The sequence below is a fragment of the Lytechinus pictus genome, chromosome 8, assembly GCF_037042905.1.
Source record: "Lytechinus pictus isolate F3 Inbred chromosome 8, Lp3.0, whole genome shotgun sequence".
NCBI classification, from domain to species: Eukaryota; Metazoa; Echinodermata; class Echinoidea; order Temnopleuroida; family Toxopneustidae; genus Lytechinus; species Lytechinus pictus.
Window position 1 is genome coordinate 17045063 of NC_087252.1, and position 16043 is coordinate 17061105.

Below are 16043 nucleotides of genomic sequence, written 5' to 3' on the forward strand. Positions count from 1 at the left end.
GAATAAAGAAAAAAAGAAGGGAAATTTTCCAAAACTTTGTGACCGAAAAAAAGCAAAACTGTATTTTATCTGATTGGATAACTTTTTCAAGTTAGGAAGTAATGAAATAATTTAGAACTATTCGTCGCCCGCCGGAATTTAATTGAAAATGAAATTATTAAATAAAATACCATTTAGTTTCTGATTATTAATTCAAATTCTATTAGAATTTTTTTTTCGCTTGCTTTGCTCCCTCGTACCTTATTATAAATATTGTCCCATATACGCCATATGCCTCGACTTTCATGGCTTCATTACGCTACTTATTTATGTCCACTAGTTGAATAAGATAGCAAACGATATATAGGCCTACATTATTCATGTTATTAAAGGCGTATTATATCAGTATATACATTGCAATTATCTGCGAGAATATTTAATAAATTTCTCTTCCCTTTTCTTGCATTTCCAGGGCAGATGGTTGAAATGAAAAAGAGTGGTCTTTTCGTCTTTTTGTCATCCCCCGTTCTGACGTCACTAACTGAGCTACATGCAAAAAACATGCATTTCTCTGATATTGCACCTCATGACGTCACACGAGATCTGATTCTCTTTAACCAGCAACGTATAGTAGAGGTAAGATATCAAATGTTAATTCTCCTCGGATTTGTTTAAAGGTGTGTGATATCAGTAAGATTTTACTCAAAGAAAGCGTAATGTTATCCGGTTACACTTCGTAATTTCGAAGTTTCGTAATTCCGAAACACGTAAATTGCCTATACTTCGATGTTCATTAATCCGAAAACGTAAAAGGGTTCATTAATCCGAACATTTGTGGCGTTAATATTCCGAAGGTTCGTTAATGCGAAAAAAATAAGGTTCGATGTTCCGAAGGTTCGTTAATCCGAAAACGAAATAAGGTTCGTTGTTCCGAAGGTTCGTTAATCCAAAAAGAAAATAAGGTTCGTTAATCATTTCGTTTTCGGACTAACGAACCTTCGGAATTACGAACCTTCGGAATAACGAAGCTTCGGAATTACGAATGTATGCGATGTTATCCAGGCAAGAGGGAAAACTAGGAAAAAGAGTGTGATACGCTTTCTTTCTTTCTTTCTTTTTGTGTTTGTTTTTTGGGGCTTTTATTTATTTTTAAAAGAGATGTAGTGCACTTGAAATACAGCTCTTAATCAGATCATTGTTTTGAAATAGACGGTGGTGGTTGTGATGGATTTGATCATCATAATGTAGTGATAGTGATGAAGATAAAAATTATTTCTTTTATTTCCCAATAGCTTTGGAGGTAACGATGGAAATATTTTCAAATGATAAGATGCAATGATTGTGGATTCTCAATACGGTCCAATAATAGTTTTGTAAGTCTCCTAAGCTTAACCTTTTCAAAAGTGTTGACCACGGTTTCCCCTAATGATGGGGACCCTGCATAGTCAGTTGCTTCATTAATTCGTAAGAATACCTGTTGCTAGTGCTACTCTTGATAGTGATGGTTCTGATGATACTAATATGACAATTGTAATTAATAATTATATCAAAATTAAAAGAAAACCGCTCTTGTTTAGCGCTTTATATCTTAACGACGTCTCCATTTTTAGTGCTTTCCATATTAATGTATACATGTTTACACTGGGCATCGGATCCCAGCTAACCCACATGCTGACACGACATTTGCTTTGGTCTTAATTTCTCAGAGGGCATGAGTTAGAGTTAGGATTGTAATATAATTTTTTGGTTAAGGGGCCCGTTTCATAAAGGACTTGCAACTGTTGAAACTTTGCCATTACGGCAACTACCATGATAACCTTAATTATGATTGGCTGCTGAGCCATGTTACCATGGTAGTTGCCATAATGGCAAAGTTTCAACAGTTGCAAGGAGGAAGGATTATTTATTTTTGGGGGTTAGATCATGGAGCTAGTACAGACCCATGATTAAATTTTATGTTTTGCTTAACGTGTAGATTTTTCCATCGGAGCAATTGTCGCTGGAGCAAATGTCATGAAACAGTCCGTACACAATGCATCCACTTTCTCCATTCCCTTTCCAAAATCATGCGGTTCTCACCCTATCGGAACCCCTTTAAATACCGCCCTGGGCTAGGTGGAGCTAAACAACAAAAACTGTGGTGTTAACCGGTGTACATAGAGGACCACGCCAGTTATTTTACACCGGTGTTAAATTGGCGGTGTTAGTTTTACACCTATAGGTGTTATTACAACACCTATGGTTGTTACATTTACACTCTTTGGTGTTATGTTCAATCTCTAGGGTGTTATTTTAACACCTCAGGGTGTGGTCCTCTAATAACACCAATTGGTGTCAGTTTTAACACCACAGTTTTTACAGTGTAGGCAAAGGCTAAGTTTCACCGTGCCATTTGACATGTTTGAAGGACGCAAAGTTCCCGGCGAGATTTGAACACACGACCGTCGGATTACCAGGCGAAAGTCGAGAACCTATCCCGCATGACAATAGGGGTACCCTCGCTGTAGTGAGTTATAAGTCGAGGGAAGGACCTAAAAATAACTCCTCATGGCACCTTTTTAAGCTTCCTTTCAAGAATACAGGTAAAGATTTTATAATGTATCATGTTGTTTTTTCATCCCCTCCCCTCGTTCCAGGTGGAACTCGCCAAAGAATTAGAACAGAAGAAAGAGGAGCTCCGGACGTTAATGAGAGACTTAGCAGCTGAGAAGAAAAAGACAGATAGTCTGCTATTCTCTATGCTGCCAAAAGAGGTCGCCAACGACCTGAGAGAAGGAAGACATGTTCAAGCCGGTAAATGCATCAATACATGGATTATTTATACTGGCTTATACTCACCTGGGGCCCCGTCTTACAAAGAGTTGCGATTGATCCGTTCGATCGCAACTATGGAAAGCCAGCAACGTCAACATCTAAAATACATTTTTGTTCGAAATAATTACTAGAAATGATATATATCCATACGTTATCTGTTTTCTTGACAATTCAGTATGCTCCTTTTTGTTTTCAAAGGACATCAAACGAATTTTGAAAAGTAAAAAATATGACATTGTTGGAGTTCCATTATACTTGAGATTGATCGGATCAATCGTAACTCTTTGTAACACGGGGCCCTGGTCTACAACCCCTTGGTCTGCTCCTCAGATAGTCTGATACCAAGTATGGACCAAACACATTTCGTCTACTAACAATTTAGTCTAATTTCACCCTCCACGGTCCGTCGCCATGTGATCTTGGGTCGACCTCGCGTTCCCCCTCCTTATTGGGTCAACTGCTGCAGTGCTGTCACTGTTATGTCATTCGCTTACACAACTCCTACTCCTATTTCAGAGTGCATCTTCCATACTTTCTTCTTGGCATCTTTCATAATATGCCTTTCTTCATTATTGTTTTAGGCCAGAATATACGAAGTATGCGTCTTAAAGTTTGGGTATGAAATCCTAAAGAGTGCATTTTAAGCAGACAGACTAGGTGGTGTTCGGGGGGATACCATGCGCGACCAAAAAAAAAAAAAAAAAACGTAAAAGGATGTCTTTTTCAAGATAGGGCACGTTACGTACATGTACGTAACGTGATAAGGGTGTCAAAAACACACAAATAATGAAAAAAGGGTATCTATTTCGCTCGGAAAAATATACGTGCTTAGGGTCAAAATATGCGGGGATGATAAAACGAAATCAAAATGTTTTATAAATGTTTTATAAAGGATGTTTTGCCCCAACACTACATGTTTAGAGTCCGATTTGCGCGAATTGTGGAAGGTGGGACCGTACTAAACCAAAATAATGGTGTGTAAAGGTAAAACCGACGACCGATGGACCCGTGACATAACAATAAAATATCGCTGTACTTGTTTAGGGGTTCATTTCAGGGAATGCTTGCCAAGAGTATAATTTTGTTTCCAATATCTGTTAAGGGTAGGGTTTCACACGCCAATACCTGTCAAGGGATGCATTTTCAGAATATGGAAAATACGTGTTTAGGGTGCTTTTTAAGACCCCATGGTCATGCATGGTATCCACTCGTCAATGGAAGTTGACCTCCGGGGTTAGACCTGGTGGATTTTTACACGAATTGAATACAACTTAACAGAAAATCAGACGAAAGAAGGAAGACGAAATGAAAGCCAAACAATAGGACATTTGACCTTATTTACGACCCCTATACCAATATTAAAAGGCAATACAGATTCTGTTCCACATGCAGATGCCGTCGATTTCATTGGGCATCATGAAAGTAAGAACAATTGTACAGAATGATATTCAAGTATGTTTTCTTTAATCAGCTATTTGCAACAAGCAAAGGGGATACCTGATAACATCTTCCCATGAAAGGAAATAAAAAGTTTACATATTAATATGGTTCTGTTATTCTTTTACGAATTTCTAATCAAGCCCCCATCAACTCCTCCATTGCATGCAGTCAGGCTCTTATATATCTGCTTTTAATGCTGCTCAGTTATCTTGAGGGTTATTTTCCCCTTTGACCTGACATATCCACAGACAGAAATAAATATTCCCTACACATATTGCAAAAGAAATGTTCAACTAAAAGCCAAATTAATATTTTTCTCTCTGATTTGCATTCTTTAGGTGAATACCCTGAGGTAACCGTCATGTTTAGTGATGTCGTCAGGTTCACCGATATGTGCTCCCAGTGTCAACCCATTCAAGTCGTACACTTCTTAAATGAAATGTATAGCATGTTCGACAAATTAACGACTGTCAATGGAGTCTATAAGGTGAAGACTACACCCTTGAATATGGGCGGCGCCACAAATAGGGAGGGAAGCGCGCACGGTATAAGAAGAAAAAAAAAGAATAATAATGAATAAGTAATGATGATATTAGAAAATAAAATCTCAGAAATTTCCTCACAAATACTGTATCTACCAAAGTGACCAAAACACACTTGCCAATGTTTACTTTTGAAGAGAAAGCTTTACACTTCATGCTATCTCACTATTTTCCGATACAGCATGTACAGGAGGGAAAACTGGGTAGGAATTTTCAAAAAAATATTTACAGCGTTTCTTTGTAAGTCAATGTAAACCTTTTATGGCTGAAAATTTTAATGTATGACAAATCATTGCAGTTGATATTTTACCATTTGAGCAACGTGTGTCATTATTGTGTGCAACTTTATGGTGGTCTATCGGTTCCCATGATCACTGCAAATGGTGTACCTCATGAGTACTTATTGAGCCCGCTTTTATTTTGTTATTTATTTTTAAATGCGTTATGAGACTGGCCATCTGATTTGTTAATTTCCCTTATTCTTAAAACAGTTGGTGGTGCCTAAATGATTCAAGGTTCTTTACCGTTCCCAGATCAATATCTTTCAAATGAATTTCCAATTCAAAATGGCGTACCACAGGAGTCTATATTGGGCCCGCTTTTTTTTTGTTATATTAATAAATGGGTTTTAAGAGTGATGGTTTAAAAAGTTACTTTCTCTTAATCTTAGTGATAATGTTTTAGGTTGAAAAGATCGGTGATGAATACATGGTTGGAGGTGGTTTACCAATTCCTGTTCAATATCTTTCAAATGAATCCAATTTCAAATGTTTCACCACAGGATTCTATATTGGGTCCGCTTCTTTTTTTTTTTCAAAAATGGGTTGTAAGAGTGGTGGGTCAATATGTTTCTTTCTATAATTGTTAATGATAATCATATAGATTGAAATAATCGGCGATACTTTCATGGTTTATGATGGTTAAACAGTTCTAGGTTCAACATATCCTTTTCATATCAATTTGCATTTTCAAAAGGTGTACCATATGGTTCTATATTGGGTCTGCTTCTTTTCGTTATATTTACAAGTGGTTTATAAGAATGGACATTAAACATGTTACCCCTCTCTCTTTCTCTTAGGTTGAAACAATCGGTGATGCCTACATGGTTGCAGGAGGCTTACCCTTGCCCAGTTCAACACACGCTGCACGCGTTGTATCGTTCGGTCTTGACACCCTTGAGGTGATCCCCAAGCTACAATCACCGGTATCGGATCACGAGGTCCAGGTTTGTTAACCCGTCAGCTACTGAATTCTGTAATTCACATAGCATTTGTATGGGGACCAGCCACTTTTAGTACCCAATGGTATAATAGATCTGCAGGCTGATGTACGTATTGTACGTCAGCATATAGGGGGCAGCCAGTACACTTGCAATTGATGCTTGCGCATGCGCTGGGTCACAAGCAGATAATAATATTGCGACGTGCTTAAGCAACAATTCCAGTACTCAACCTGTAAATCGGAAACATCCCTGCCCTGCTTACTAAACCTGCTGATAGGTAGTCGCTTTTGCACATACTGTCATTACATCATCCCATAGTTGTTGACTGGAAATAAACGAAATGAAAGGATTGTAGTAGTCTCAATATTCAGACACTCCACATAAACTGTTTTTAAAATACATTTTTTACTTACTTCTTGTGTTTGTTCTAATACCCGCATTTTCATTTGTATATCTTTGGGTAAGTTTGTTTTGACACTGCCCAAAATCTTTTTGGGGAAGAAAGAATGTTATCTAACAGACAGAAAACTGATAAATATTCATTGTGGTTAATTACAGATCCGTATTGGTACACATACGGGACCAGTTGTTGCCGGGGTGGTAGGACAAAAAATGCCGAGGTACTGTTTATTTGGTGACACAGTGAACACAGCATCTCGTATGGAAAGTCATGGTTCTCCGGGAAAGATTCACGCAAGCCATGAAGTTGTGAAGTAAGTACTTCTAAAAAAAAATAAATTTACATCACAGTTCTCGATCAACTATCATAATTTTTTGATCAACAAGTCTTTCTGTTTCTTTTGGGGGAAATCAATATGTGAGCGCAGAGTTTCGTAATCATATCTCTAACAAAATGTGGATAATATGTCTGCTACATGTGTTCTGTAAACTTGATATGGACCTCTGCTAAAGTTTTTATTAGAATGCAGAAATGCGTGCACACGTGATAAAAGGGTTCTCAAGGAGTTCTATGCTCGTCGCATATTTGGAACCGCTAAAGGTTCTTTAAAAGATTTATATTACCTTAAACAGCCACTTAAGAGCCATTTTGGTTCTTAGGCACGTAAAGAGCCTTTTTGTGAACTCTTGTTCTCAATGGTTCCGAGTATAAGGGGGATAAGGGTTCAAAATCACACTTTTTTCTAAGAGTGTAGTACAAGACATACAAAAGTGATGACGTCATACTTCGGTGTCAAAACAAGGGTAATGAGACATTTGCCCTTATGCCAAATGGTCCTCCGCTAATTACTCTGAAGATACAGGCCAGGGTTGGAGTTGAGATAGAGTTTTGGTATATACAGATCAGGATTAGGATTGATGTTGAGGTAACGTTTGAAGCTCACGTTTGGCCTATGTGCATATTCAGAAGGACATTGTCGCAGAAGCAGATGCCATGGATGGAACCTTATAAGTGACAAGCGAAACGTTTATTTTTTAATATAACAGATCCATTTCTGATGACGATCGATTCCATGCAGAAATCAGGGGAGATGTTTTCATCAAAGGGAAGGGAAAGATGGATACATACTTCATAATGCGCTCATCCTCAAAACCTACTACCTCATCGACGTCATCTGTCAGCAATCAACTTTCTATTATGACGTCATCATCATCAAGAGAAGGTAAAATAACCAGGTTATACTTTGTTTGAGATTGATTATTGTAGAGTTCGTGTCGACTTCAAAGGGCGTTATTAGATACAAAATAACGACTGGTTTTTTATAAGCCTTATACCAGTATAATGTGGACCGCTTATTTGTAGTTAGGTAACCGCTGCGCATGGACGGAATATGCACGGTTTTTTTTTATTGGGAATCAAGCACGTATTAAAAGTGCGAGACAGATAAACCGGGTTTTGTTTCTGGTCTTGTACCAGTTGAGACCTTACTTACTTTTTGATGAGTCCGGATCGAGTCCTTGCGACAGATCGACAGGAAGATAATGAATATTGTAATGGCGATGATGTTAATAGAGAGTTTTCGCATTAATTACTACGGAGACACTTTCTACAACGCATCGATTCTTTTCAAAATGCAATTAAAATCACAATGGAGAGCTGAAAGGCTTTTGTCGAGAGTATGTGGACTGTGAGAGTCAGTAGATCATCCAAAGATTTGCAATATGGCGTTGTCCAGAGTCAAGAGATGTCTGTCCCGGTACACCAACTTTTGACAAAAGCCTCTCAGCTCCCCATGGTGATTTGACTTACAATTCAAAGAAACCGGTGTTTTGTCGAGAGTGTCTCCGTAGTATAAAATGTGGAAAGTTCAGAATGACGATATCGATGACAGCGATGATTTGATACAATGATGATGATGATGATGATAATATGGTGCTGGTAGTTGTGACAACGAAGACAGTGATGATCTTACTGCAGGTGATGACTAAAGCGATCATAATAATGGTGATCAAGAAAGATGCTGTTGATAACGTCAATGATGTTTGTGATGATGAGGGTAATTAAAATAATAACCAACATACATGCCATCTCTGCATACACTTGACATACGTCACTAATCATCCTCTTTTATTCATGTTTAATTCTTGATTTACAGGAAACAATAACAAGACCATGGAGGTTCAACCGATTTACCAACCTGCTTCTGATCGACTAGAGCTTTCAGTTTTGTCCAATTCAGCTCATATTTCGAACATCAAAGTGTCTTCAAACATCTGTTTGATTCTGTAAAATGGTTTTAGTGTTTGTATATATTTGCTGTTATTTATTCTTTGTTTTAGTTTTACGTGTTGTCGATGTGAAATTCTAATTAATTTAAATTGTTCGGTACATGTAGGCGCTAGGCGCGGACCCTTGCAGGGAAGCACGTTGCCGCGAAATTGTTCGTATATTATTTGCTGTTATTTATTCCTTTTTTTATTTAAGTTTTATGTGTTGTCGATGTGAATTTCTAATTAATTTCAATTGTTCGGTACATGCAGGCGCTAGGCGCGGACACTTTCAAGGAGGCACGTTGCCTCGGAATTGTTCTAAAAAACCTTATGCACCTTCTTTTTTTATTTTTTGTTTGGGGGGGTTGTTGTGGCGTCTTTTATATTACCTTTATCCACTCTATTTCCCTTTATTTGCTCCAAGTGCCGAAAGTATAAGCCTACTTTTGAACGGATAATTCACCCCCAACAAAATGTTGATTTCCCCTTCATCCTTTTTATCACAAAGACCAGAATAATATATCATAAGCCCTAATTATAGTATGTATGCGCGAAGGGTGAACTGACCTTTCACACGAACATTACTGATTAAACTGTACGTTCCAAGCATGTTAAGTAATCATGAACAGCTTGCGTATATACATGTACATGCATGCAATTAGTTTATTGATTTTGATTCAAGCTTATTTTAAAAAAATAATGCGAGCGCGAAGCGCGAGCTGAAATCTGGAATCATACCGATCTGAAATAATTGACACTTTCAGGACTCAGGAAGTAGTGACTTGTGTCTTGCCATGAAAATTATATGACCGCGAAATGCGAGATGAATATAAATTATATTTATATTAATGATTTATTGCATTACTAGATGACTATGTACACTAATTCAATTGCATTGACAATGCTTGTTCTATAATGATGTCAATTTTCGTGTCATTAATTGTGTGAATGGATTTATTTTATCATTCTTGCCATCTTCTTATTATTGTTTTACGATTCCTGCGCGAGAGAAAGCGGTGCCCTGCAGTTTGTCAACAGTGTGTAACACACTGTGAAAACTCATCGCCAAACTGTAAAATGTTAGCCTTTTCAAAGTCTGCGAGTGTAAATCACTTTTTTTTTTTTACAAAGTATATTCTGTAAATTTAAAACACTGTACGAACTCACACTGTAGATATGGTACATGTGCAAACAGTGTGTAATCATTACAATATGAATTCCAAACATTTTCATTGGTTTTAATAGTGTAAATCACTGTGCCCAGCACAAAAAAAAGACGTGGCCTTGATTGAGGCAAACATAGCAGACTACTTTAGACTTTAGACTACTTTAAATGCTAAAATTTCACATTGGCAATGCCTCAATTTGGACAACTACACAACATCATTAACAGTGTGTTCGCATAGTGGACTATTTGAAGTTATGGTTCACACTGTCGACATGATCGACTTTCACAGTGTGTTCACACAGTGGACTAAGTATGTGAAGATGTGACTCAGACTGTTTAAAATTCTCAAATTTAACATTGGCAATTCCACACTGAGGACAAATACACAGTGTCATTATTAACAATGTGTTCGCATAGTGGACTTGGTGATGATGTGTGTCACACTGTTAAAACGTTCAAATCTTACAGTGAACACTGAAGATACCTATTGCACAGTGTGAATGTTCACAGTGTGTTCACATTACTAGTAGACTAATTATGTGTAGATGTCATTTAGACTGTTTAAAATGTTCGAATTTAACATTGTCAATTCCACATTGAGGACACCTAGATTCACAGTATGTTCACATAGTGGACTATTTGAAGATGTTATTCAGACTGTTTAAACTGTTCAAATTTAACGTTGGAAATGCCAGACAGACTGTGGATACGTATTGCACAGTGTGCATGTTTACAGTGTGTTCACATAGCTAGTGGACTAAGTATGTAAAGATGTGATTCAGACGACTTAAAATGCTAAAATTTCACATTGGCAATGCCACACTGTGGTCAACTACACGGTGTCATTATTAACAGTGTGTTCGCACAGTGGACCTCGTGAAGATGTGTGCCACACTGTTAAAATGCTGAAATCTTACAGTGAACACTGAGAACACCTATTGCACAGTGTTCTCACATAGTGGAATATTTGAAGATGTTATTCAGACTCTTTGAAAAATTCAAATGTAACATTGACAATGCCACACTGTGGATACCTATTGCACAGTGTGAATGTTTACAGTATGTTCACATAACTAGCGGACTATGCGAAAATGTGATTCAGACTACTTAAAAAGCTAAGATTTCACATTGGCAATGCCACACTGTGGACAACTACACAGCAACATTATTAATAGTGATATATATATAGCGGACTACTATGGTTCACACTGTTGACATTCGATTTTCACAGTATGTTCACATAGTGGACTTAGTATTTGAAGATTTTATTCAGACTGTTTAATTTAACATTGGCAATGCCACACTGTGGAAAATTACACAGTGTCATTATTGACAGTGTGGTCGCACAGTTGACCTTTGTGAAGGTGTGCGTCACACTGTTAAAACGTTCAAATCTTACAGTGAACGCTGTGGACACCTATTGCACAGTGTGAATGTTCACAGTGTGTTCGCATAGCTAGTGGTTTGAGGATGTGAAAATAAGATTGAGACGGTTTAAAATTTTTAAAGTTAACATTGGCAATGCCACGCTGTAGTCAGCTACACAGTGTCGTTATTAACAGTGTGCTGTATATAGCGGACTAATTGAAGTTATGGTCCACGTTGTTGACATGCTCGAATTTCACAGTGTGTAACATATTGTGAGATGAAAATTCCACACTTTGGATGCCTGAAATACACTGCGAATGTTCACCGTGTGTTCACATAGCTTGTGGACTAAGTATGTGGAAATTTGACTCGTAAGCATTGTCAATTCCACACTGAGGACACCTATTGCACAGTGTGATTGTTCACAGTGTGTATTAGTAGATCATTGGAAGATGTGATTCAGACTGCTTAGTGTCACTTACACTGCAAAAACACCGGTGTTATTTTAACACCAGTCTGGTATCTATATCGGTCCACACCAGAGAAGTGTTAAAATAACACCGGATTGTCGTTAGGCTAACACCAATTTGGCATTTCAGCCACACCAATAAGTGTTAAACCAATATCGGTATGATTCTGAACTGGTGTTGTTTCAACGCTTCTCTGGCGTTTCTCGATATAGAAACCGGGCTGATGTTGAATCAACACCGGTGTTTTGGCAGTGTACGCTGTCGACATGCTACAATGTAGTATCGGCCGTGTATTCACATAATGGATCATGTGAAAAGGGATTCACACGGACACTGTTAAAATCGTGAACAAGATTTCACAGTGTCGATACCTACCCTCACTTGCAATATATGTATTGTCCCTTTTACATTAATCGATTTTTTTTTTGCAACGAACGTAGAGGTCTGCAACATTTTTGCTGCCCTTTACGTTCGTTGGTTTTTGGTTATAGGAACTTTATTTGTTGTTGCGGTGTTTTGTTCCGTTATTTCATTACGTAAAAGAAAAATATTCTTACTTGCTGTTGACATGTGCCTGAAGAAAAATTCTGATATCTTATACCATTAAATCAATAAAACTAACCTCTTTACAAATGTCATTAATCGTGTAAGTTGTAATCAATTGTGCGAACGGTAAAATGCTGTAGCTGAACCCTCTTTTTTTCCATTACGAGCTGGTTCGGTTGCGATAAAAACCAGTTGGTGTAGAACTTCTTCTATTTCCACTTCTGACTCTTACATCTCATGGAACCGCAGAACAGACCCGCAGTACTACATACCATGTCCAATCTCCTTAACACAGCACAACCATGTCAAAAACCGCAGTAACATACATGAAGGTTTTCTTTCAAAGCTAGGAAGACCATGATACTTCTCATTCAATATTACGCAATATTCACACATTTCCAGCATTTCAAGTTATTCCAGTTATTTCCAACTATTCTCAATTTGCAGATTCAGAAGGGTTTGTTGACTTATAAATTGAAGTGATGCAGAGAACAGCCAAAAACGCGAAAAGAATAAGTCCCCCGTGATATGTTACCAGGGTATTGCAACATGAAGCTTGTGAGTGAATTCTCCAATGATAAAAAGATGCTCTCGTATAAAAAAAAAAAAACCCGGAGAATTGATCCTAAAACTATCCAAACATTCAACGTGGCACGTACACATAAATTCTATTGAAGTGAACTGGCGAGAACAGAAATGACACACGTTGAGACAAAAACTGAGTAAAAAAATTAAAGTTTATAATGATCGTTAAAAACGCGAAATCGACGATTTCCACGACACTTAGATAAATATGTTAAAAACATAATGTTAACAGAATAAAACTTAGATGATGAAAATAAAATGGTTAAAAAGTGGATTTAAAAACAGATAGACCGGAGCTATCTCGAGGTGCGTGTTGAGCGCTTGATGACCCTTGACCTATCATCATCATCGTCGACATAATCGCAGCGGTGAATTATTGGATGGTCTATTAACACTTGGTCTAATTATCAGTTCGTCCAACTTCACGTAGTGTAAACCAGGGTCGTCGATCCATTTTTCAGATTGGGGGGCAAAATCATGGATCAACGTTCCAAAGGCGCTCGATCGTACAAAACACCCACACACACACCCACCCTCACACACACACACACACACACACACACATATATATATATATTATATATGACTCATGAGATACAGACATGTATCTCACCAACAAATTAATGCGAGCGCGAAGCGCGAGCTGAAATTTTTTAGTATACTGACCTTAAAACAGGATAATGAGGAGGATACATATCTCACTAAACAGATAATGCGAGTGCCGAGAGCAAGCTGAAAATTCTTTATATTCTGACCTGAATGCTTGATATTGTAAGCATTTTTGGTACCAATGATGAAGATTGGTATCTAAAAGAACGATAGATGCGCGCGCGAAGCGCGAGCTGAAAATTTTGATATTTCGATCTGAAAAAAATGACAGTTTAATGGACGTTTTGATAAAAAAACAAGATATACATCCAACAAAAGATTATCGCAATTCGAAGCAGAAGTTCTTTTGAGGTTTAGAACTGAAAACGGGACATTTTATTCACCTATTTAATCATGAAAAGTATGGGTTTATGCTACATAAATGATGCGAGCGCGAAGCGCGAGCTTAAAATTTTTATATTCCAATCTGAAAAGCGGACATTTTGAGCACGATTTGAAATAAAGAACGATTTGTGTATCTCAATCTCGCTTGCTGAACATTACAATCTTATTTTATTTTTGCACATCCGGAATTATTGGGGGGGGGGGGGGCAAAACGATATGTTTGCCCCCCCCCCATTATTTTCATTGGTGGGGCGATCGCCCCCCTGCCCCTCCCCCCCCCCCCCCTTAGGATCGACGCCTTTGGTGTAAACCCATTTCGTCTACAACCCGTTCGTCTATTAGGCGCCCCTAGTTCCAATACAATTCGGCGCCCCTTAAATCAAACTCCATTCGGTGCCCCTTAAATCAAACTCCATTCGGCGCCCCTAGGCAGAACACCAATTCGGTGCCCTCCCCTAGGTTGAAGATTAATTCGGCGCCCCTTTGTCAAACTTTAATTCGGCGCCCCCCTATGTCGAACATCAATTCGGCGTCCCTTAGTAAAACATCAATTCGGCGACCCCCCCTAGGTCGAACATAACTTCGCCCCCCCCCCCCTATGTCAAACATAAATTAGGCGCCCCTTATATCAAACTCTAATTCGGCGCCCCTAAGTAAAACACCAATCCTGTGCTCCTAAGTAAAACATCGATTCGGCGCCCCCCCCCCCGCCCCCCTTAAGCATGTCGAACATAAATTCGGTGCCTCTTATATCAATCTCAAATTCGGCGCCCCTAGGTAGAACATCACTTCGGTGCCCTCCTTGGTTGAAGATTAATTTGGCGCCCCTTTATCGAACTTAAATTCAGCGCCCCCCCCCCCCTATATGTCGAACGTCAATATTCGGCGTCCCTAAAAACATCGATTCGGAGCCCCTTAGTCTTGTTGGTAAAACATCTATTTGGCGCCCCCTCGGCTAGTCAAACATCAATTCGCCCGCCCCCCCCCCCCACCCCCGGTTGAAGATCAATTCGGCGCCCTTTTGTCGAACTTCTCTTTGGCGCCCCCTATATGTCGAACATCAATTATTTTTCCTTTTCTCTTCTTTCTTCTTTTTGGCGCCTCTTTTCTCCTACCCGGTGGCCCGGGCCCCGAAAGCCCCCCCCCCCCCGAAAAGAACGAAAATATAATGTAAGTGTGGATACGTATCTTGTAAACATGTTTATGCCTCTTTTATAATAATTGTTATGCACCATTTATGATTAAGGACCATAGGCGGCACAAGCGGGGGGGGGGTGTGCCCCCCCCCCTAAATTTGAGGTGGGTGACGATCCCCCCTAAATTTTTCGTTGATGACCTTTTTTTTTTTTTTTTTTGCTTGTCAAAAAATTTTGTCGGTCCCCCCTAAAATTTTTTGGTTGATATATAACTTTTTTTTTTGCTTGTCATAAAATTTTGGTGGTACCCCCTTAAATTGTTTGGCTTCCGTCGCCAATGTTAAGGACGACACTTGAACTTGATGGAAAATAAGCAAATGTGACCAGGCACCACAAAACCCACAAAAAGTCGCCAGAAATTAAAATCTAGTTACATAGCCCTTCTGAAAGGGGCGATACTAAGCTTTGTAATGATAACTCTCGCGCAATTATTGATCCTAACCCACACAAGTAAGAGGAAAATGTTCACAAAACATGGAGCACTCCTTTTGAGAGAAGGGGATTAATAATTACTAGTCTATAGGAGAGCTGGGCTTACTCTTCCACTATTGTGTATTTAGACAAATAAGAGAAGATTAAAAATCAATAGAATTTCAATAGAAGGAATTATCAACTTGTCCCCAAAGTTCACACACTATATCCTGATCATTAGTTTGAACAAGTATCAATGTTAGAAGTTATTCTGTTTTCAATTTATAGGTGGTGGTGGTGATTTTTTTTTTAACCTGATTGCTAAGAAAGCATGAATGCTTGTAAGCAAGCAACCAATAATTTCTTCTTTCCCACTACACGTTTCTCTTCCTTTCTCCCTCTTTTTCTCCTTTCCCCGTTTTTTTTCATTTTTTTATTTTTTTTATTTGGGGGGGGGGGCAGCCGATGGGGCATGGGGGGGGCACGTGCCCCCCCATGCCCCCCCCCCCCACCGTAGTTACGCCACTGCTAATACTATAGGTCCATGATTAGACCATGGATGATTAGACCAAGTCATGATCAACTGTCAAAAACCATCACCACGCACCGGTGCCCACCTTCAATCATTTTTTTTTTCTT

At 38.7% G+C, this 16043-nt stretch overlaps 1 protein-coding gene across 1 annotated transcript in view; it reads left to right on the top strand.

The window, feature by feature from the left end:
- LOC129266278 (guanylate cyclase soluble subunit beta-2-like) overlaps nt 1-12311 on the top strand; it is a 30077-nt gene extending 17766 nt beyond the window's left edge. Inside the window, exons 9-15 of the mRNA XM_054904115.2 lie at nt 452-615; nt 2616-2772; nt 4572-4720; nt 5854-6000; nt 6556-6710; nt 7444-7619; nt 8553-12311. Coding sequence (XP_054760090.2) covers nt 452-615; nt 2616-2772; nt 4572-4720; nt 5854-6000; nt 6556-6710; nt 7444-7619; nt 8553-8686 — 1082 coding nt within the window. The 3' untranslated portion in view covers nt 8687-12311. The remainder of the gene's footprint in view (nt 1-451; nt 616-2615; nt 2773-4571; nt 4721-5853; nt 6001-6555; nt 6711-7443; nt 7620-8552) is intronic.
- The last annotated feature ends 3732 nt before the right edge of the window (nt 12312-16043 follow it).